This window comes from Callorhinus ursinus, unplaced genomic scaffold (genome assembly GCF_003265705.2).
Source record: "Callorhinus ursinus isolate GAN/ISIS: 27379988/994484 unplaced genomic scaffold, GSC_fseal_2.0 scaffold20, whole genome shotgun sequence".
NCBI lineage: Eukaryota > Metazoa > Chordata > Mammalia > Carnivora > Otariidae > Callorhinus > Callorhinus ursinus.
Window position 1 is genome coordinate 10502977 of NW_027397082.1, and position 23734 is coordinate 10526710.

General features: G+C 40.7%; 1 protein-coding gene and 1 pseudogene across 1 annotated transcript; one reads left to right on the plus strand and one right to left on the minus strand.

Moving 5' to 3' along the window:
• Positions 1-16471: 16471 nt before the first annotated feature.
• On the minus strand, positions 16472-17085 carry LOC112830960 (ubiquitin-conjugating enzyme E2 N-like). The gene has a single exon (XM_025881140.2). The coding sequence runs from the start codon at positions 17068-17070 to the stop codon at positions 16612-16614; it is 459 nt and encodes a 152-aa protein (XP_025736925.1). The 5' UTR covers positions 17071-17085; the 3' UTR covers positions 16472-16611.
• A 232-nt stretch (positions 17086-17317) lies between these two features.
• Positions 17318-17436, plus strand: LOC112830980 (5S ribosomal RNA; annotated as a pseudogene).
• The last annotated feature ends 6298 nt before the right edge of the window (positions 17437-23734 follow it).

The window sequence follows — 23734 nt, forward strand, 5'->3', positions numbered from 1 at the left end:
TCAGCCAGGGACCTACTCAATACGGACATTAGTACGATGTCAGACCTAGAGTTCAGAATCATGACTTTAAAGATACTAGCTGGGCTTGGGCGCCTGGGTGGCTCAGATGGTTGAGCGTCTGCCTTTGGCTCAGGTCATGATCCCAGAGTCCTGGGATCGAGTCCCGCATCAGGCTCCCTGCTCCTTGGGAGCCTGCTTCTCCCTCTGCTTCTCTCTCTCTCTCTCTCTCCTCCTCTGTCTCTCATGAATAAATAAATAAAATCTTTAAAAAAAAAAGATACTAGCTGGGCTTGAAAAAAGCATGGAAGTTATTAGAGAAACCCTTTCTGGAGAAATAAAAGAACTAAAATCTAACCAAGTCGAAATCAAAAAGGCTATTGATGAGGTGCAATCAAAAATGGGGGCACTAACTGCTAGGATAAATGAGGCAGAAGAGAGAATCAGTGATATAGAAGACCAAATGATGGAAAATAAAGAGGCTGAGAAAAAGAGGGAGAAACAACTACAGGATCACGAGAGCAGAATTCGAGAGATAAGTGATACGATAAGATGAAACAACATTAGAATAATTGGGATCCCAGAAGAAGAAGAAAGAGAGAGAGGGGCAGAAGGTTTATTGGAGCAAATAATAGCAGAGAACTTCCCTAATGTGAGGAAGGAAACAGGCATCAAAATCCAGGAGGCACAGAGAACGCCTCTCAAAATCAATAATAATAGGTCAACACCCCGACATCTAATAGTAAAACTTACGAGTCTCAGAGACAAAGAGAAAATCCTGAAAGCAGCTCGGGAGAAGAGATATGTAACCTACAATGGTAAAAATATTAGATTGGCAACAGACCTATCCACAGAGACCTGGCAGGCCAGAAAGGACTGGCAAGATATCTTCAGAGCAGTAAACGAGAAAAATATGCAGCCAAGAATACTATATCCAGCTAGGCTGTCATTGAAAATAGAAGGAGAGATAAAAAGCTTCCAGAACAAACAAAAACTAAAGGAATTTGCAAACACGAAACCAGCCCTCCAAGAAATATTGAAAGGGGTCCTCTAAGCAAAGAGAGAGCCTAAAAGCAGCAAAGATCAGAAAGGAACACAGACAACATACAGTAACAGTCACCTTACAGGCAATACAATGGCACTAAATTCATACCTTTCAATAGTTACCCTGAATGTAAATGGGCTTAATGCCCCAATCAAAAGACACAGGCTATCCGATTGGATTAAAAAACAAGACCCATCAATATGCTGTCTGCAAGAGACGCATTTTAGACCCAAAGACACCCCCAGATTGAAAGTGAGGGGGTGGAAAACCATTTACCATGCTAATGGACACCAAAAGAAAGCTGGGGTGGCAATCCTTATATCAGACAAACTAGATTTTAAAACAAAGACTGTAATAAGAGATGAGGAAGGACACTATATCCTACTTAAAGGGTCTATCCAACAAGAAGATCTAACAATTGTAAATATCTATGCCCCAAACATGGGAGCAGCCAATTATATAAGGCAATTAATAACAAAAGCAAAGAAACACATTGACAACAATACAATAATAGTGGGGGACTTTAACACCCCCCTGACTGAAATGGACAGATCATCTAAGCAAAAGATCAACAAGGAAATAAAGACTTTAAATGACACACTGGACCAAATGGACTTCACAGACATATTCAGAACATTCCATCCCAAAGCAACGGAATACACATTCTTCTCTAGTGCCCATGGAACATTCTCCAAAATTGATCACATCCTAGGTCACAAATCAGGTCTCAACCGGTACCAAAAGATTGGGATCATTCCCTGCATATTTTCAGACCACAATGCTTTGAAACTGGAACTCAATCACAAGAGGAAAGTCGGAAAGAACTCAAATACATGGAGGCTAAAGAGCATCCTACTAAAGAATGAATGGGTCAACCAGGAAATTAAAGAAGAATTAAAAAAATTCATGGAAACCAATGAAAATGAAAACACAACTGTCCAAAATCTTTGGGATACAGCAAAGGCAGTCCTGAGAGGAAAGTATATAGCAATATAAGCCTTTCTCAAGAAACAAGAAAGGTCTCAAATACACAACCTAACCCTACACCTAAAGGAGCTGGAGAAAGAACAGCAAATAAAACCTAAACCCAGCAGGAGAAGAGAAATCATAAAGATCAAAGCAGAAATCAATGAAATAGAAACCAAAAGAACAATAGAACAGATCAACAAAACTAGGAGCTGGTTCTTTGAAAGAATTAACAAGATTGATAAACCCCTGGCCAGACTGATTCAAAAGAAGAGAGAAATGACCCAAATCAACAAAATTATGAATGAAAGAGGAGAGATCACAACCAACACCAAAGAAATACAAACAATTATAAGAACATATTATGAGCAACTCTATGCCAGCAAATTAGATAACCTGGAAGAAATGGGTGCATTCCTAGAGATGTATCAACTACCAAAACTGAATCAAGAAGAAATAGAAAACCTGAACAGACCTATAACCACTAAGGAAATTGAAGCAGTGATCAAAAATCTCCCAAGAAACAAAAGCCCAGGGCCAGATGGCTTCCCAGGGGGAATTCTATCAGACATTTAAAGAAGAATTAATACCTATTCTCCTGAAACTGTTCCAAAAAATAGAAATGGAAGGAAAACTTCCAAACTCATTTTATGAGGCCACCATTACCTTGATCCCAAAACCAGACAAAGACCCCATCAAAAAGGAGAATTACAGACCAATATCCTTGATGAACATGGATGCAAAAATTCTCACCAAAATACTAGCCAATAGGATCCAACAGTACATTAAAAAGGATTATTCACCACGACCAAGTGGGATTTATCCCTGGGCTGCAAGGCTGGTTCAACATCTGCAAATCAATCAACGTGATACAATACATTAACAAAAGAAAGAACAAGAATCCTATGATCCTCTCAATAGATGCAGAAAAAGCATTTGACAAAGTACAGCATCCTTTCTTGATCAAAACTCTTCAGAGTATAGGGATAGAGGGTACATACCTCAATATCATAAAAGCCATCTACGAAAAACCCACAGCGAATATCATTCTCAATGGGGAAAGGCTGAGAGCTTTTCCCCTAAGGTCAGGAATGCGGCAGGGATGTCCACTCTCACCACTGTTATTCAACATAGTATTAGAAGTCCTAGCCACAGCAATCAGACAACAAAAAGAAATCAAAGGCATCCAAATTGGCAAAGAGGAAGTCAAACTCTCACTCTTTGCAGATGATATGATACTTTATGTGGAAAACCCAAAAGACTCCACCCCAAAACTGCTAGAACTCATACAGGAATTCAGTCAAGTAGCAGGCTATAAAATCAATGCACAGAAATCAGTGGCATTCCTATACACCAACAACAAGATAGAAGAGAGACAAATCAAGGAGTCGCTCCCATTCACAATTGCACCCAAAACCATAAGATACCTAGGAATAAATTTAACCAAAGAGGCAAAGGATCTGTACTCAGAAAACTATAAAATACTCAGGAAAGAAATTGAAGAAGACACAAAGAAATGGAAAAATGTTCCATGCTCATGGATTGGGAGAACCAACATTGTGAAGATGCCAATGCTACCTAGAGCAATCTACACATTCAATGCAATCCCCATCAAAATACCATCCACTTTTTTCAAAGAAATGGAACAAATAATCCTAAAATTTGTATGGAACCAGAAGAGACCCTGAATAGCCAGAGGAATATTGAAAAAGAAAAGCAAAGCTGGCGGCATCACAATTCCAGACTTCCAGCTCTATTACAAAGCTGTCATCATCAAGACAGTACGGTACTGGCACAAAAACAGACACATAGATCAATGGAACAGAATCGAGAGCCCAGAAATGGACCCTCAACTCTATGGTCAACTTATCTTTGACAAAGCAGGAAAGAATGTCCAATGGAAAAAAGACAGTCTCTTCAACAAATGGTGTTGGGAAAATTGGACAGCCAAATGCAGAAGAATGAAACTGGACCATTTCCTTACACCACACACAAAAATAGACTCCAAATGGTTGAAAGACCTAAACGTGAGACAGGAGTCCATCAAAATCCTAAAGGAGAACACAGGCAGCAACCTCTTCGACCTCAGCCACAGCAACTTCTTCCTAGAAACATTGCCAAAGGCACGGGAAGCCAGGGCAAAAATGAACTATTGGGATTTCATCAAGATAAAAAGCTTTTGCACAGCAAAAGAAACAGTGCACAAAACCAAAAGACAACGGACAGAATGGGAGAAAATATTTGCAAATGACATATCAGATAAAGGGCTAGTATCCAAAATCTATAAAGAACTTATCAAACTCAACACCCAAAGAACAAATAATCCAATCAAGAAATGGGCAGAAGACATGAACAGACATTTTTCCAAAGAAGACATCCAAATGGCCAACAGGCACATGAAAAAGTGCTCAACATCGCTCGGCATCAGGGAAATCCAAATCAAAACCTCAATGAGATACCACCTCACACCCGTCAGAATGGCTAAAATTAACAAGTCAGGGAACGACAGGTGTTGGCGGGGATGTGGAGAAAGGGGAACCGTCCTACACTGTTGGTGGGAATGCAAGCTGGTGCAACCCCTCTGGAAAACAGTATGGAGGTTCCTCAAACAGTTGAAAATAGAGCTACCATTCGATCCAGCAATTGCACTACTGGGTATTTACCCCAAAGATACAAATGTAGGGACCCGAAAGGGTACGTGCACCCCAATGTTTATAGCAGCAATGTCCACAATAGCCAAACTGTGGAAAGCGCCAAGATGTCCATCGACAGGTGAATGGATAAAGAAGAGGTGGTATATATACACAATGGAATATTATGCAGCCATCAAAAGGAATGAGATCTTGCCATTCGCAACGACGTGGATGGAACTGGAGGGTGTTATGCTTAGTGAAATAAGTCAATCAGAGAAAGACATGTATCATATGACCTCACTGATATGAGGAATTCTTAATCTCAGGAACAAACTGAGGGTTGCTGGAGTGGTCGGGGGTGGGAGGGATGGGGTGGCTGGGTGATAGACATTGGGGAGGGTATGTGCTACGGTGAGCGCTGTGAATTGTGTAAGACTGTTGAATCACAGATCTGTACTTCTGAAACAAATAACGCAACATATTTTAAGAAAAAAGAAAAAGAAGATAGCAGGAGAGGAAGAATGAAGGGGAGTAAGTCAGGGGGAGATGAACCAGGAGAGATGATGGACTCTGAAAACCAAACTGAGGTTTCTAGAGGGGAGGAGGGTAGGGGGATGGGTTAGCCTGGTGACGGGTATTAAAGAGGGCACATTCTGCATGAAGCACTGGGTGTTAGGAACAAACAATGAATCATGGAACACTACACCAAAACAAATGATGTAATATATGGTGATTAACATAACAATAAAAAATTAAAAAAAAACAAAAAAACCAAAAACTGAAATTTAGATAGTCATTGGGAGAAAAAAAAAAAGAATGCTAAAATATTATTCCTAAATTAGAGGGGCGCCTGAGTGGCTCAGTTGGTTAAGCAACTGCCTTCGGCTCAGGTCATGATCCTGGAGTTCCAGGATCGAGTCCCGCATTGGGCTCCCTGCTCAACGAGGAGCCTGCTTTTCCCTCTAATCCTACCCCCTCTCATGTACTCTCTCTCTCTCTCATTCTCGTTCTCTCAAATAAATAAATAAATCTTTAAACAAAACAAAAAAAACAAAAATAAATAAATAAATTAGACACAAAACTGGTAAATACAGGGTGATAAACTATAACCTTTAAAATAATCTAGTCTACTAGTCAAAAGAGATTCATCACATGTTATCGGTTTTTTTCCAGTTTTTACAAAATTGTAAACTATTTGGGCCCTAATCAATTGTGAATACTAAGTTGTTAGTAACATTAAAAGGTCATGCAATCTTTTTTTTTTCCCCCCTGTAGTTCCAAGTTTGGAGTCATTTTTCTGAATAAGGACCTTGACAATAAAAATAAAACTTAGAGATAAACTTTCTTGGGTACCTTAAATATTCCCAACAAGTTAAGGACCAAATTCTCAACATCTTACAGAATGTACAGTCACTGTCCCTCCATAGAATCAATCACATTGGGGAAATTGGAGCTATAATGAAAAACTTAGTCATTGGAAAAATAGTTGCCTGAATAAACCTTGGGTTAACTTCCATAATTACCTCTATACTTGCACCAAATCCCCACAGCTTTCATATTCCATATAAATGATACCATACAATATGTGACCTTTTGTGCCTGGTTTCTTTCATTTAGCATAATGTTCTCAAGGTTCATCCATGTTGTAGCCTGTAGCATACAGTAATGGTACAGGCTACATTCCCTCTTATGGTTGAATAATATTCCATTGTATGAATAGATCACATTCTGTTTGTCCATTCATCAGCTGATGGACATATGGGTTGTTTCCACTTTCTGACTATTAGGAATAAAATGGCTATGAACATTCATGTTCAAGTTTTTGTGTGGATATAGGTTTCCATTCTTCTGAGTATGTCCCCAGGTGTGCAAGAGCTGGGTCATATGGTAACTCTTCATTTACTTTTTGAAGAAGTGCCAAACTGATATCCAAAGGGGCTGTGCCATTTTATTTATTTGTTTGTTTTATTTATTTATTTATATTTGACACAAGCAGGGGGGAGCAGCAGAAGGAGAGGGAGAAGCAGGTTCCCCTGCTGAGCAGAGAGTCCAACGCAGGGCTTGATCCCAGAACCCTGAGACCATGACCTGAGCCAAAGGCAGCCACTTAACTGACTGAGTCACCCAGGTGCCCCAGGCTGTGTCATTTTATATTGACACCAGCAATGTGTGAAGGTTCCAATTCTTGGCAAAACTTGTTATTGTTGTTTTTTTTATTTTAATAGTCCTAGTGGATGTGAAGTGGTATCTCATTATAATTTTGATTTTCATTTCCCTAATGACTAATGATATTGAGCATCTTCTCATGTCTTTCATGTTAATTTATGTATTTTAGTTGGAGAAAATACCTTGTCCATTTTTAAGTTTGTCTTTTTGCTGCATTGTAAGAGTTCTTTATGCATTCTGGACACTAGACCTTTAGGTCAGATACAAGATTTGCAAGTATTTTCTATTTCTTTGGGTTGTCTTTTCCCTTTCTTAATAATCTCCCTTGAAGTGCATAAGTTTTACATTTTAATGTCATCTGATTAATCTGTTTTCTGATTTGGTTGCTTGTGGTTTTGGTGTCATATCTAAGAAATCATTGCCTAAATTTTAGTCCAATTTTGATAACTGATATCTATGAAAGGAGTCAGCTACTTTACACTGCCTAGAAAACACTTCTACCCGAAATCTCCAATACTCACCCCTCACCTCATTTAGGCCTCTGCTCAATTTTAACTTTTCAGGAAGGTCTCCTTTGACTACCTTATCTAAAGTAACACTACCCCTTGGTTACTCACCATCCTTGATACTGCTTTATTTTTCTTACAGCACTCTCTATCTGACATTCTCTCTCTCTTTCTCTGTCTCTCCTCTTTTTCATTTTCATTTATTGCATACCTCACTCTCACATTGGAATGTATGCTCCTGGAAAGAAGGAATTTTTGTTTACTTTGTCAACTGTTGGTTACTCAGTGCCCAGCATAGACTTGTAATAGGTGATCAATGATACTTTGTTAAGTTAATGATTCCTCAAATCTCCAACGCATTCTTAACAAACTTTTTCATCTTTGCCAATCTGAAATATGAGAAATGGTATTGTAACATCTTTCAATTTGCATTTCTATTTCTGTGAGTGAGGTTTAGCACTTTCTCATATATTAAAAAATCATCAGGGCTCCTGGCTGGCTCAGTGGGTACAGCATGTGACTCTTAATCTTGGGGTCATGAGTTTGGCCCCACATTGGGGTAGAGACTACTTAAAAATAAATAAATAAGTAAAAATGATTTTTAAAAAATCATCTTTCTGTGTAAACATCATTGTTTTCAATAGATGCTATTTTAATAAGTAAATACATTTCTTTAAAAGGATTATAGATGTCACAGAGTTTGGTTATTCTTTACTTTATCAGGGTTTGGAATAGTGCCTGTTGAATGAATGAAAAATAACTACCGGAGACAACTATGAGAAGGTGAGCAGAGGCTCCATGAAACTTTTTGATGTTTAAAAAGAGTCCTCCTAATTGAAGGGGATCTCCTAGGCTAAAATACAGAGAAGAAATGATTAGCTTCCTTGGCAGCTACTCATGGACTTTCTTTTAGTTTCCCTGCACTAGCAGAGACTGAGAGTAGGATTGGGGGCAGGGAGTGAGTGGTCCCAGGAAGCAGAAGTGATACAGTGAGAAGTGACAGAACAGGAAGGAAGAAAATTCGAGAACGTGTGCAATGGTGAAAATTTTGCTCACATGGGCACTGATGATCAATCCTACTGAGAGACTCCTGAGGAAACATGTACCACATGCCTCAGGACTGTCACACCAAGGACAGAGAGACTGAGGCATTCATCTGCCAATTCCCATCTCCCACTGCTTAAAAAGCACCCTTGGATGTGTATCTCACCCATGTTTGGGAACTGCACCTGTAGTTAGCTGTGCAGCCTTCCCCATCCTCAGAGAAAGAACGAAGGCAGAAAACAAGACAGTTGTACTGGCACACCCTTGAGGAGAGAGTCTGTCGACATGTATGGAATCTCTAGTCCCCTGCACTGAGAGCATGTGTGTGGCCTTTGTGTTGTTACTCTTTAGTCTTCTATTGGCTTTGAATGTTTCCACGTGCTTTTGTCTTATCTCACCATCTGGATTTCACACTCTTTAAAGGCCAGTCTATTGGCCCCTCTAAGGTGTATCATACAGTCTTTGGGATTATATAATGACATACACACACTTGTTGATTGTTTTTCATTCATTCGTGCATTCGTCACAAAATGTGATGATCATGGTTCTGCGAAGAAGAAAGGAAGATATGCTCTTCGAATTTTTACCTAGCTACCTTGCTTTTTGTTGTCCAGGGTCCTGGATTTGCCTTTGTCCCAGCATTTGTGCATCCCAGAGAAGGAAACTAGACAGTCTCATCAGCCCTAGACCAGATGTCTAGGTGAACATGAGCTACAGAGTGTACTGGGCCAAAGAATTGGAAGTCATGAAATGAAATCTTTGCTGTCTGCAGATCATGTCTGAAATATGTTACCTTCTCAATTGATTTGTTAAAAGGAGAAAGGAGTGGTCAGTGGGGTCCTGATTATATTATCTAAGCTGGTTTTATAGTCTTAATAATGACTTCTGCGGGAGGAAAGCTGGTGAGTGTATTATATGGAAGAGGACTGTGTCCCTGTGCCCAGGTTTCATCCTAGTTGGTCTAGACAATGCCACCAAGTACAACTGGGTAGACTGCACCACACAGCTCCTGGGGGCACCATTCCCATAGTTGTGCAGTATGGAGACCTATAGATAAAAATCGCAAATGGAAGCTCCTTCTCAAACAGGAAAGACTGAGAGAAGTTTGGTAGGTGTCTCTGCTCATTGAATGGTGCCAAGTAACTGACCCCTCCCCACATGACTTTACCCTGGGGAAGATATTGAAGGCTGGCAAGCTGGTGGGTGAGATCTCGTCTCCCTTACACCAGTCAGTTGAAAATAATAGTTGTGGCATCTACTCTACACCAGACTGTGCTAAACAATTCATGGATAGGGGCGCCTGGGTGGCTCAGTTGGTTAAGCGACTGCCTTCAGTTCAGGTCATGATCCTGGAGTCCCGGGATCGAGTCCCACATTGGGCTCCCTGCTCAGCGGGGAGTCTGCTTCTCCCTCTGACCTTCCCCCTCTCATGCTCTCTCTCTCATTCTCTCTCTCAAATAAATAAACAAAATCTTTTAAAAAAAAGTATTAAAAAAACAATTCATGGATAATATTTAATCCTCAACAACCTTGGGAACCTTGGGCAAACCACGCAGGTCTTCAGGTCAGTACTACTTCAAGTGCACTCTGAATCCTTGCAGCCTATGAATTGCTCATTACCAGTTCACAAAGAAAGCAGTACAGAATTAAGGGTAGGCTTTTAGAAAATTTCATAGTCATTTAATATCCAAGTGCATGATCAGGGAACTTATCTTGTTGAACAAGGGATAGACCAAGTACTGCCCATGAGTCATGTGTTTTGAGAGCTGTGTATGTAGTAGGACCATGTTACCATGTGTGATATTTCAAGGTTAGTTGGTAAACGGTAAACCGAACACATGTAAAAATCTGAGAAAATAAAAAAGTATTTCTTTAGATTGTTTCTTATTTTGACCTATTAAAGATACCTTCTTTTTGTAAAAACTGTATTTAAAATTTATCATTTAAAAATATTAGCTAAGGGATGCCTGGGTGGCTCAGTCAGTTAAGCGTCTGCCTTCAGCTCAGGTCATGATCTCAGGGTCCTGGGATCGAGTCCCACATCGGGCTCCTTGCTCAGCAGGGAGCCTGTTCCTCCCTCTGCCTGCTGCTCCCCCAGCTTGTGCTCTCTTTCTCTGACAAATAAATAAAATCTTTAATAAAAATATTAGCTAAATTAGGGAAGCAAATTTTCATAGTAATATTTAACTATAATTTGCATGTGTCAAACTTGACTCAACTGCTTTTAATCAAGAAAAAACATACTTTTCCTACCATGCAAGTAGCAACAATAGTGCAACAACGACTAATGAAAGTGGTTCTGAAGAAATTAAAACCAAAAGAATTTGTACCAGTTTTACTTGGAAGTATGGTTCCTCATGTATTGAGCTCAGTTTTGTAGCCATAATTGCTACTGAAGTGCTGAAACTCTAGTGTGTTATTTGCAGAGCTGTATTAGCTGATAAAGTCAATAAATAAAGTCATCGAACTTAGGTAACATTTACATAGAAAACAAAAGAAGTACATTCAAAACCTTAAGAGAGAGGGAAACAAATCATGAGAGACTCACTCTCTCCCCTTTCTCTCTCTCTCTCTCTTTTTTTTTAAGAACACTTGGGAAGAAAGACCATTGAATTTAAAAAACTGATAGAAGCAGAGTTTCCATATTTCACATATAAACATTGGAAATTTGTGTCTTATAAAGTAGCATTTTGAGATGCTAAAATTTCAAAAAAATAGACATTAGTGAGGACTATCTTAAAGATCTTGGAAATTATGGCTGAATCTGTGCAAAGAAGATAAGTCAAGTATTATTTTTCATAGCTAGATAAATTTATCAACCAGCTAATGACATGGCAGATTAAGTCACAAAAGAAATACAGCCAGTAAAGTATTTTTCATTGCATGTTGTTGAATGTTCACATACTGCTAACATGACAATTACTTTAGTGTATAGTACATGGTGGAGATAAGAGGGAGAATTTTTTTTTAAGATTTTTTATTTATTTACTTGACAGAGAGAGACACAGCGAGAGAGGGAACACAAGCAGGGGGAGCAGGAGAGGGAGAAGCAGGCTTCCCACGGAGCAGGGAGCCCAATGCGGGGCTCGATCCCAGGACCCCGGGATCATGACCTGAGCCGAAGGCAGACGCTTAACGACTGAACCACCCAGGCGCCCCAGGGGAAAATTTTTTTTCAGCTTCATTGATGACAAACACAACTAACAATGAACCATATAAAACTATGAAGAATTATGTTGTTAATGAATGCGGTTTGAGTTTAAGTTTGGTGTAGGAATATGTTCTTTTTTTTTAAAGATTTTATTTATTTATATAAAATATAAATATCTCTCTCACAGAGAGAGAGAGAGGAATCACAGTAGACGGGGTGGCAGGCAGAGGGAGAGGGAGAAGCAGGCTCCCTGCTGAGCAGGGAGCCCGATGCGGGGTAGATCCCAGGACCCTGGGATCATGACCTGAGCCGAAGGCAGACACTCAACCGACTGAGCCACCCAGGTGCCCCTAGTGTAGGAATATGTTCTAATGGTGCAGCTGCTTTGACAGAAAAACATCCTGAAATTATTACCCAAATTAAATAGCTTGCATGAGGATGTAAATCAACACACTGCTTTGTTCATCAAGAAAATTTTACAATGAAAACATTTCAGGTTAAATTAAACAGGGTCTAGTTCATATCAAAAAATTATGAATTATGCAAAAGCTAATGTATTAAATTTGAGATTATTCTCTTTTTTATGTGATAACATGGAAACTGATCATCAACAACCATTGTTGCATACTGAGATAGGGTGCTTCCCAAAGGGGAAAGTTCTATTAGGGATGTTTGAATGTAAAACAAACTTTTGGTGTTTCTAAAAAGTAAAAACCACCCACCCTTATAAGGGCCCAACTTTTTGAAAATGTGGTTTGAACAACAGACTTGTTTATTTGTGTGATTTTTTTGGCATTTTTGATGATGTTACTACTTCTTTTTTTAAAAAGATTTTATTTATTTATTTGAGAGAGAGAGAGAATGAGAGATAGAGAGCACGAGAGGGAAGAGAGTCAGAGGGAGAAGCAGACTCCCTGCCGAGCAGGGAGCCCAACGTGGGACTCGATCCCAGGACTCCAGGATCACGACCTGAGCCGAAGGCAGTCGCTTAACCAACTGAGCCACCCAGGCGCCCGATGTTACTACTTCTAAGCAAGGAAAGACTACAATATGATTTTCAATGGCAGATAAGATCAGAGAGTAAGAATAAAAGCAGCTTGGAAGAAAAGAGTTTCCATACTGTTATACCATGCTCCATCATTTAACAGCGATTACCAAAAAAGTAGGCGATGATCTTGTTATTGCACATGTGTAAAATGATATAGCGAAATGACTTACAGATTTGACAAAATTGTTTAAATTTTATTTCCATCAAAAGAAGATCCATGCATGGGAAATTCACAGATCCTGAAACCATTGCTTTCATTGAAAAATAATTTGCAGCACTATCAACAATAGCCAGACTATGGAAGGAGCCCAAATGCCCATTAACTGATGACTGCATAAAGATGTGGTAAATGTATATATACAATGGAATATTACTCAGCCATCAAAAAGAATGAAATCTTGCCACTTACAACGACATGGATGGAGCTAGAGTGTATTATGCTAAGCGAAATAAGTCAGTCAGGGAAAGACAGATACAATATGATTTCACTCATATGTGGAATTTAAGAAACAAAACAGATGAACATTTGGGAGGTGGAAAAAAAGGAGAGAGAGAGAAACCATGAAAGACTCACTCTCTCTCTTTCTCTCTCTTTTTTTTTTTTTTTAAGATTTACTTATGTATTTTAGGTGGGGAGGGCAGAGGGTAGAGGGAGAAGGAAAGACAGAATTGTCCACTGAGCGTGGAGCCCAACTCAGGGCTCTATCTCATAACCGGGATGAGATAGAGCCCTGAAATCAGCTGAAATCAAGAATCAGACGCTTAGTTGACTGAGCCACCCAGGGGCCCCAACAGGGACTCTTAACTATAGAGAACAAATTGAGGGTTGATGGAGGGAGGTGAATGGGGGATGAGATAGATGGGTGATAGGTGTTAAGGAGGGCACTTGTTATGATGAGCACTGTGTGTTATATGCAAATGATGAACCACTGAACTCTACTACTGAACCAATATTGAACTGTATGTCAACTAATTAAAATTAAAAAAAAGATAATTTAACTGTACAATTGTTGAACAATGCAAGTTTGAACCGTGCAGGTCCACTTCTATGCAGAGTTTTTTCGGTAAATACAGTACTGTCAATGTCTTTTCTCTTCCTTAGGATTTTCTTTTTTTTTTTTTTAGAGATTTTATTTATTTATTTGACAAAAAGAGACACAGTGAGAGAGGGAACACAAGCAGGAGAAGTGGGAAAGGGAGAAGCAGCTTCCCGTGGAGCAGGGAGCCCGATGTAGGGCTCCATCCCAGGACCCTGGGATCATGACCTGAGCTGAAGGCAGATGCTTAATGACTGAGCAACCCAGGCACCCCTTCCTTAGGATTTCCTTAATGACATTTTCCTTTCTCCAGCTTACTTTATTATAATAACACAGTATATAATACATATAACATACAAAATATAAGTTAATTGTTTATGTTACCAGTAAGTCTTCTGGTGGACAGTAGGCTATTAGTAGTTAAGTTTTGGGGAAAGTCAAAAGTTACACAAGGATTTTCAACATCATGGGTGTCCCCAACCCCCACGTTGTTCAAGGGTCAGCTGTATCACTTTACAGGATAAATTGGTGGAACTGGCAATGGATGGAGAGGTGAGATGTATTTTGAAAATCAGAATCATTTGCTTCATTTTGGGTAAAAGTATAATATGAAAATCCTGAGCTTCGTGGAACTGCTTTAAAATTTCTTCTCCTAGGAGCGCCTGGGTGGCTCAGTTGGATGAGCGTCCGACTCTTGATTTCAGCTCAGGTCATGATCTCAGGGTCATGAGATAGAGCTCCAAGTTGGATTCTGTGCTCGGCGGGGAGTCTGCTTGAGATTCTCTCTCTTCCTCTCTCTTCCCCTCCCCCCAGTGTGCTCACGCTCTCTCTCTCTCCAAGATAAATAAATAAATCTTTAAAAAAAAGTCTTCTTCCATTCCCATCAACAAACCTCTATGAGACTGATTTCTCCACTAAAGCTCTTATTAAGACAAAACATAAAAGCAGTTTTGACGACCATTGTACGTTGCGAGTAGCATTATATTCCATTCTGCATGGATTAAATAGGCTAGCAAGCCATAAACATGTGCATTTGTCCATTAAAAACCCATAATCTTGATATACTGTTTATTTGAAGTAGGGAATCACTATATTTCACTTATAATTTTCTGTTTAATTGTGAATGCAGAACGACAAAAAGTCATTAGCAATAGCAATTCTCTATATTAACGTCTATAATATGCACACTGAATGAACAACATGTAGAGATTTTGCATTTATTTTACTTTTTCCTATGTTATGTTTGATTATATTATTATATTACATTAGGTTTTAAAAAGTTTTGTATGTAATATAATTTATCTAGTAACTCATTTTTTTAAAACTTTACAAATGGATTGATTTGCAACAGATAATTTTTTTATGTTGAAAATGTAATTTTAATAGATAATTCTTCATCTTACATAGGAGCACAGTAAAATACACCACATTCTGAAGAAACTCCAGAAGTTATGAGAATCAAGAGTGGGGGAAATTCAGACGGGCTACAATATCCATCACCTTAAATTGCGAGAGACAAAGGTTCCAACCTGCGGGTTAACATTTACATACTCAGGACTGGCTACACTGATGACTTACAAAGAACAAGGATAGGGAATTCGATATGGAGAAGGGTGGGAAAGAACAGTTTTTTGAGGGGAGGAACTCTGTCAATGCAGAAAAAAATTACTGAATATCAAACAATAGGAGCTCCCATAGCAAATACTGAAGGATGAAAGAATCATTAACTGAGGATCTGATACTCTCAAAGGAAGAAACCTTTCAGATGACACTTACGCAAGGTGGCTGCTTGAGATCTGCTCATCAGGTCTATAAGGAAGCCTCATAAATGCCTCAGCAACCCCAAATGATTATCAGATTAGTGTTTCCTAGTAGCACATACCAGTGGTTACACATGAAGTTTCCAGACAAGAACTAAGAAAAAGGTCATATCCCAAATGCCAGACACAAACAAATGTGGCACAACATGTGAATCCTACACAGTCAGTCACAACTGCCGCTTTGCTGTGACTCTCCTGTACAGTAAGTTTCAAACATCATGGCAAGACACCTATGATCATCTAATCAGACAACACAAACACATTTATTCAAATTTCTAGGAGGTAAAAAAAAATATCAAATACCAATGCTTTATGCATGCTCAGGGCCAGCTTATAAATACTCCATTCAGTGACATCTTAACACAAGTTTGCATCAGGGAAAAGAAACTGGCAAAATCCACCTCCTGCCGGATCAACTTGTCATATGGTGAAGACCAAAAGAGAATGTTCCATCAGTTTTAATTTTTAAATACGATTGTCACATTGGGAAAATGAAATAAACACAGTAAAATAAACTGTACAAAGGCAAAGTAGAATAACAAAAAATATTTTACTAAAACATAAGATTTACAGAAGTTTCCAGACAAGCCATACAAAATGGTCACAAGCTTTTTCTTGAAGGAAGGATTCTACACTTGACAGCAAGTCACAATGTTATTAGTGAGGGCTGTGATGTTTGTTTAATATTCCCATTTTGGTTCAAACAATCAAGCTTGTCCATCTACAGTGTCTAAATAAAGTTAGACTTGGCTAGAGAGCATATTCTAAAGAACTGGTTAGCTGCTTTTAATCAATGCAATTAGATCACCATAAAAAGGGGGAAAGGAGCCCAAAAAATTAAACTACCTTTCCCCCTCAAAAAAAGTAATAAAGAAAAACACCCACACCCCTGCAGCTAACCCTGACAACTACCTTCACTCACAGTGCTTTATACTCAAACCACGATGGGGAAACGAATAAAAGCAGAGAAGGGCCACTGCTTTTAAACGTTTCACAACAATCCGGATGGTACTTCTAGCCTCTGCTCATGCTTTACAACAGTGAATCAGGACAAGACATAGGTTTGCTAATGTGCATTTAATCACCAAAGGACTGAAGATGTCTGGGCTTTTATTCTGTAATGTTTCTAAATGCAAACAAAAAAGGAAGAAGTCTTGGCAGAACAGGAGAACAGGAGAACTTGATGATCAGATCGATTTTAAATATTATTCATGGCATATAGCCTAGTCCATGCTCTAGCTGTTTCTATGGCTTGGGCTTCCTTGGTCTTCCACTGCTTCGCTACATCATTTGCTAATGGATCATCTGGATTGGGAGCACTTAACAAAGCCTGGATCGATAGCAGAACTGTGCGGATCTGCAGTGCTGGGGACCACTTATCTTTCAAAATATCTAAACACATTCTTCCCAACTTGTCTACATTAGGATGATAAATTTTGGTCATGAAACGTACTTTCGGGGCTGCCATCGGGTATTCTTCTGGTAGGAATAGTTCAAGCTTAAAAGTCCCTCCCTCAAAGGGGGAATCCTGGGGGCCAGCAATGACCACATGAAAATAACGGGCGTTGCTCTCATCTGGTTCTGCTTTAATGCCAGGAACTGGTTCTGCCAGCAAACGCTGGGTTTCCTTGATAATCCTGAGGGGCAGCCCGGCCATCTTGGGTCAGATCCCGAGTTCGGCCTCTTGTCTCGACTCCGGCTCCGCTCGCCTCACGCACGAGTGGAAGTCCAGGGCTCCACTTCCGGCAACAGATAATTTTTTTAAATACTGGTTCTTCACCATAGTGTGAGAAGCTCTGTACATGTCACCTTCATCTGTAAGGTTAGGATAAACTGCCAACTTGAATCCAACACAGTTTTGGATGGTGTAAAGTCCAATGAGTTAGGGAAAAAAGGACCACTCAGTCTATGGCCATATCATCCTGAATGCACCCAATTTTGTCTGATCTGGGAAGCTAAGCAGGGTCAGGCCTGATTAGTACTTAGATGGGATTCCACCTAGGAATCCTAGGTGCTGTGGGCTTAAAACAGAACAAAACAAAACAAAAAACAGAAAGGGACCACTCATTCCTGCAGGAAAGAGGAGCTGTTTGGGGTTTCACTTTTTCATGTTTCCCACTAGAGGGCAGTCAAGAAGTACTTATAATTGACGGTGCATCTTAAAGCCAAAATTGCTCTTAAACCAAGAGACTGAAACATGTAGGAAACAATAAAACAGAGCAAGCGCAATTACCCAGTGACCATTTATTGGGTATAGTTAACACTACCAAACTGTACGTTTAAAAATGCTTAAGATGGTAACATTTGTATTATGTGTATTTCCCCACCACTGAGAGAGAGACAGAGAGAGAGAGAGAGAGAGAGAGAGAGAGAGAGAGAGAGACTCTTTAGGCCAGAAGCCCAGAGTGGGCAGGAACCGTCCACATTGACAACTCCAGCTCACAAGATGTGGAGAGAAGTGGAGACACACAGGCTGACCCATCACAGGGGCAGTTGAGCCTCTTTTCTGGGGCACACACACTTACACACACATGTACTTTTATTCCGGTATTGCTTTACCCTACTTTTCCAAAGTCAACTGTTTTAGGACCCCTCTCTCCATAATTACTCAGTTCATTCAACATTTACCAACGACCTCCTTGTTCCAGGCACCTTGGAAGGCTCTGGAGGACAGCTGTGAATGAGCTTCTGCCTCAAGGTGTTTAGAGAAGATAGGTCTTTCTGTTTGGGGCCTTGAAGTTCCTGCATCTCCTTCAATCACTGGCAAGTGGGCCAGTTGGAGCTGTTTCTCAAGTGTTCTCTTGAGAAGGTGAAGAGACAAGGAAGCAAGAGGGAGAAGAGCTCCAGAACCACAGAGCGATCCAGGGTTGCCTTGACAACAAGATCGGGGCACATGGCCAAGCCCTTGAGGTGCCAGGGCTGGACTCAGCCTTGGCCAACTGTCTGTGGAAGGATGTCACCTTTTGACTCTAACAGAACTTCACTGAAGTGATTCTTTGAGATCCAAAGGAAGAGGGGCCCATGCTTTGAGAAACTCATCCCACGTCTATTCCAGCCTTTTTCCAATTCTGTAGGAACACAGGAATGTCCTACTCTGAAGGTGGGCTGAGACCTCCGGGGGCAGTGTCGGGTATGGGTAAGGGTTTGACTTAAGAATCAAACAAGCTTTAGTTGAAACTCAGGCTGTGCCTCGTGGTAGCTAACCTCGCACAATGTCTCTATGTCTGAGCCCCACTATCTTCATTTTTAAAGTGGAAACAATATTAGCAGCACCTCAAAGGGTGTCGTAAGGATGACATTATAAAATGTATGTGAAGTTCTCAGCACAGTGCCTGGCATGCAATAAGCACACAATAAAGCTGAACTGGAGCTCAGAGTGCATCTTACCCCACTCCATTCTACAGATGGGAGAACTGAGGCCCAGTAGCCTAGTAATGGTGGAAAGATGATGGATTTGGGAGTTAGACCTGGTTTGAATCCTGACTCTACCCCTGGACTTTAGGAAGTTCCCTTAATCTCTCTAAACCTCAGTTTCCTCATCTGTGAAATGGGACAATCAGGCTGTTCTGAGGACTAAATGGAAGATATTCTGTAAAGCACCTGGTATCAGGGCCTGGCATATAGTAGTTGCCCAGTAAAATGTTCCTTTGGGTCCTTTCTTCTCTTTGGTTGTCCAGAGTCATATTTGGCTCACCCTTTCTTTCTTTCTTGCTTTCTTGCTTTCTTGCTTTCTTGCTTTCTTTCTCTCTTGCTTTCTTTTTCTTTTTTTTTTTTCAGTAGGATCCGTGCCCAGTATGGAAGCCAACGTGAGGCTGAGATCAAGACCTGAGCTGAGATCAAGAGCTGGACTCTCAACAGAATGAACCACCCAGGTGCCCCGGTCCTAACTTTAAAAATGCAAGCCTCAGGGAGTTCATGCTGACATTCATGATGCAAACATGGACGTCAAGCAGCTTTATCTCAACTCAAATCCAATTCCTGACCTTGGGCAAGTTGCTGATCCTCTTTCTGCTGCATTTAACTTGTCTGTAAAATGAGGATAATAATAGTGCCTAGCTCCTGGTGCTGGGTGAGGATCAAGCTCTTTTGAAGTGACCCATAAATGTTTATTAGCATGTCCTGCAACCACGGCTCTGATCTGTAAGAGACTCTCAGGTAGATAAGTAGTAATGCCCATATTCCTTCCTTCCTTCGGTCCTTCCTTCGTTCCTTCGTTCCTTCCTTCCTTCATTTTTTGTTCATTTGTGCGCCAGGCTATTAGAGCTGGGATTCACAGAATTAGACACAGAATCATTCCCTGCTCTTGAGTTGCTCACAGTCTACAAAACTTAAACGATGGCTACCTGATTGTGTGTCAAGGGCTTTGAGGAGAGGCCAGAGTCTGCAGTCAGACTTTAGCCCTGCCACTCTGTGTCCTTACCCGAGTGACTTAACCTCTCTGTGCCTCTATAAAATAATATAAAATGGGGATTATCAGTCCATTTCATTCATGGGATTGTTATGAAGTTTGAATGGTTTCGTAGTTGCAATGTGCGTAGAACAGACTGGCACATGATAAGCAAACTATGTGGGCTTGTTCAGTCGATAGAAGCATAAGCAGAAATGACATCAGCAGCATTCAGGGAAGAGGGTGGAGTCCTAGAGGAAGAAATAGTGAAACCCAAAGAAATTCAGTGCACTTCCTACATGTAAGTCCCCCTACATTTCACGTTTCGATATAGTCCCACCAGCCAAACCTGGAAGGGACCCTGGAGAATATTTTGTTAAAGATTCACGGTTTGAAGATGAGAAAACTCAGGTCAGGTGAGGTGAATAGAATAATGACCCCCAAATATGTCCAAGTCCTAATCCTCAGAACCTATGTTTATGTGACCTTACATGGCAAAAAGGACTTTGCTTGTGTGATTAAATTAAGGATTTTGAGTTGGGGAGATTATCCTGGATTTTCCGGGTGGGCGCAATGTAATCACAAGGGTCCTTGTAAGGGAAAGAAGGAAGCAGGAGAGTCAGAGAAGTCAATGTGATGATAGAAACAGGGGTTGGATTGATGTGGGGCCAATGAGTCAAGGAACTCGTGCATGTGTGAACAGGGAGCTCTGATTTCCCCATACCCCTTTACCCCATGGGTGCCCTTCCATTGATCTGAGGCTTCATTCCCTGCTGATTGTCCCAGGAACCAAATTTGCTACTTTCAGCTTTGATGAAGTGCCCTCCTCCCCACCCCCGCCTTTAGAGACAAAGCCAGAGCTTTACTCTCAGAAGTGGAAACTAGGAGTGCCAACAGGAAATGAGTGCTATTAGCTATCTGGAAATCTTTTCAAAAGAAAGAACTCTCCCTAGATGAGATTGGTGAACGAGGCTGATGAGATTTGGGAAATGTAGCCAATAGCAGATAAGCAGTCTTCTAATTGTCATGGGTCCTCTGTGAGAAAGATTTGGTGGCTGGCTTGGAAAATTGATAGGAGACAATAATCAGAACTTGTGCCTCCACAACTACACAGGGCAGAGGAGGCCTTGCAAGGCTGGGAAACCAAATTTATATATTTGGACAGGAATATCTCTAGAGTGGAGAAGAGAAAATAGGCTACTGCTGCTGGAGAGAACACAAGGGTTCACCAGTGATCAAGGAAACAGGCCCTACTGGACTTGGTAGATGGGAACACAACCGGACACCAAGCTCTTGGAAGGCTCTTTGTTAGTTTCTACCAAGAACTCTCCTTTAGGAAACTCATAATAGGGGATACATAAAAGATATTCAGCTGCTAAGATGTTCATTTTAGCATCATTTATCTTGGTGCAAATACTCAGCAATATGGAATTGGTTAAATAGATGATGGTATGGCTATGTAGTAGGACACTATGCCAGACATTTTTTTTAAAATGTCGAAGACCATTTTAAGACATGAGATGTTAGTACACACTCGTAATTGAAAAGTGGGTTGTAAGACAGCATGAGAGTGGGATCCCATCTTTTTTGTTTGTTTGTTTTGTTTTGTTTTTAAAAAGCATACAAAGCCTGGAAGGACAATCACTAAAATGCTACAAATAGCACCCTTTGGATGATGGGATTATGGGAGGTTTTAGTGTTTTATCTTTTAGCTTATAGGATATTTTCAATATTCAATCATTAGCATATGTTACCTTTGCAAATGAAAGTTATCTATAAAAAATAATTAAAAGGAAGTGACCAATTGGTTATATCTAGTTTGTGCCTGGATCTTCTCATACATTATCTCACTTATACTTTAACACAGTATGAGGGGGCGCCTGGGTGGCTCAGTCGTTAAGCATCTGCCTTTGGCTCAGGTCATGATCTCAGGGTCCTGGGATGGAGCCCCGCATCAGGCTCCCTGCTCGGCGGGAAGCCTGCTTCTCCCTCTCCCACTCCCCCTGCTTGTGTTCCCTCTCTCACTGTCTCTCTCTCTCTGTCAAATAAATAAATAAGTAAAATCTTTAAAAAAACAAAACAGTATGAGTTAGGTGTTATTGTGCCCACTTTATTTACCGGGAAACTGATACAAAGACTTGCTCAAGGTCACACAGTTAAATAAGTGCCGGAGCCACGATTTCAAACCAATTCCTTCACACTCATAGGCCACCCTCTTTCTACAACACCACTTGCTTCCCCCATAAAGAATTGCCAGTTCTCTCTGTGCTCTTTCTGTGGTCAGAGCAACCCTCAGCTTATATAGTAGCTTTGGCTTGCCTTATCCTCAGGAGAGGGAACAATACTGCTGCTGTTGCACTCCAGGAATCGCCTTATAAATGAATACCTTCATTTCCTGTTTCCTCATTCCCACTCTTGTTATGCCTTAGAGTACATCAGTCCCTCCAGAGCCGATGAGGGCTGGGGGACCTGGTGGGTCAAGGCCCAGGGACCATGCTCACTCACAGGCTCTGCTACCCAGCTGCTTTCCTGCTTAGCCTCCTTCACTCTAGCATCCAGTGGGTCATTTGAAATAAGCTGGGGCTTCTATAAATACCAGAAGCTGGGTGATCCCCGCCCCCCCCGCCCCCCCCCCCCCCCCCCCCGCATGCGGTAACCCAGGGCATTGAGATAAACGCTCAGTTTCCATTGTGCAAGTCGACCTGGGAGGGATGTATCTGAATGGACTCAGTCTCCACACCACTTAGCACAGTGCTTGGCGTGGAGAAGGCACCCCGTCACTATAAAATGTATCCATGGCTACAAGGAACCAGCCAGGTCACTCTCCCGGCCAGCAGCTTTCCTCTTCTCTCCCCTTAGGTCAAACATTGTCCAAGTGGCAGAGAACTGAGCAAGCTGCTAATATATTCTGAAGACCTCCTACTATCCAAAATGACTAAAGAGAGGGTGACAGAATCGAACAATTATTGAGTGCCTGCCTGGGATCAGCATTCTGCTCTTTCTCGTATTCATTCATTCCACAAATATTCAGCTTGGTGAATGTCTGTGGGCTAAGCCTTGTACTGGATGCCACAGAAAATAAACAGGTAAAAAAGGATATGTAAGGAGCCCCGCATCGGGCTCTCTGCTCCACGGGAAGCCTGCTTCTCCCTCTCACAATCCCCCTGCTTATGTTCCCTCTCTCGCTGTGTCTCTCTCTGTCAAATAAATAAATAAAATCTTTAAAAAAAAATAAAATTATTATACAGTAGAATTGATTTCTTTCCTTCTGATGTATGTTCCATGCATTTTAGTACGTATAGATTCATGTAACTAGCATTACAATCAGGATGCAGAACGAAGTGTAGGAATTGTAATTTCCATTTGGCTATTGAGGAAATTGAGGTCCAGAGAGTCTGAGTGATGCCCCGAGGACAAACACCCTGGTGTTAACACAGATGACAGAAGGAAATTGGGATTTTGCTGTGGAGTCCGAGAGAGGCTAAGGAAAGGATCTGGTTCCAGGTATTGGACCTTGAAGTAGAAATTTTTGTTTTTCCAGGGATGGTTGCAAACGTCCATAAAGTCTATTCTGAAGATTTTAAGAAAAACTTCTGGGAATTTAGAGTTTAGCTGGGTCCATTGATTTACTCTCTCTCATTACCTGCCCAGCCTCGAGGTCTATAGCTTGTCTGCAATAGCTGATTTTATGAAGCATTTGGATTCATTTTCTTTAAAAAATATGAATACATAGTAATCTTTTGCCAATCACTCCTGGTCATATTTGTGACTGTCACTTGATTACCCAAAATGAAACAATCGCTTTTCTGACTCCTCTCTTGGGGAAAGCGTGCTTGGCTGCCCTTATCACAAGCCTGCTTTTAACTTGATGTGTTTAATGAGTGCCATCCTGGAAAACATTTCAGTGTTGTGAAAATGTAAATTAAAAGTCACT

Bases quoted from the DNA above. Each gene is read 5' to 3' on its own strand.
- LOC112830960 (XM_025881140.2), bottom strand. From the start codon at position 17,070: ATGGCCGGGCTGCCCCTCAGGATTATCAAGGAAACCCAGCGTTTGCTG.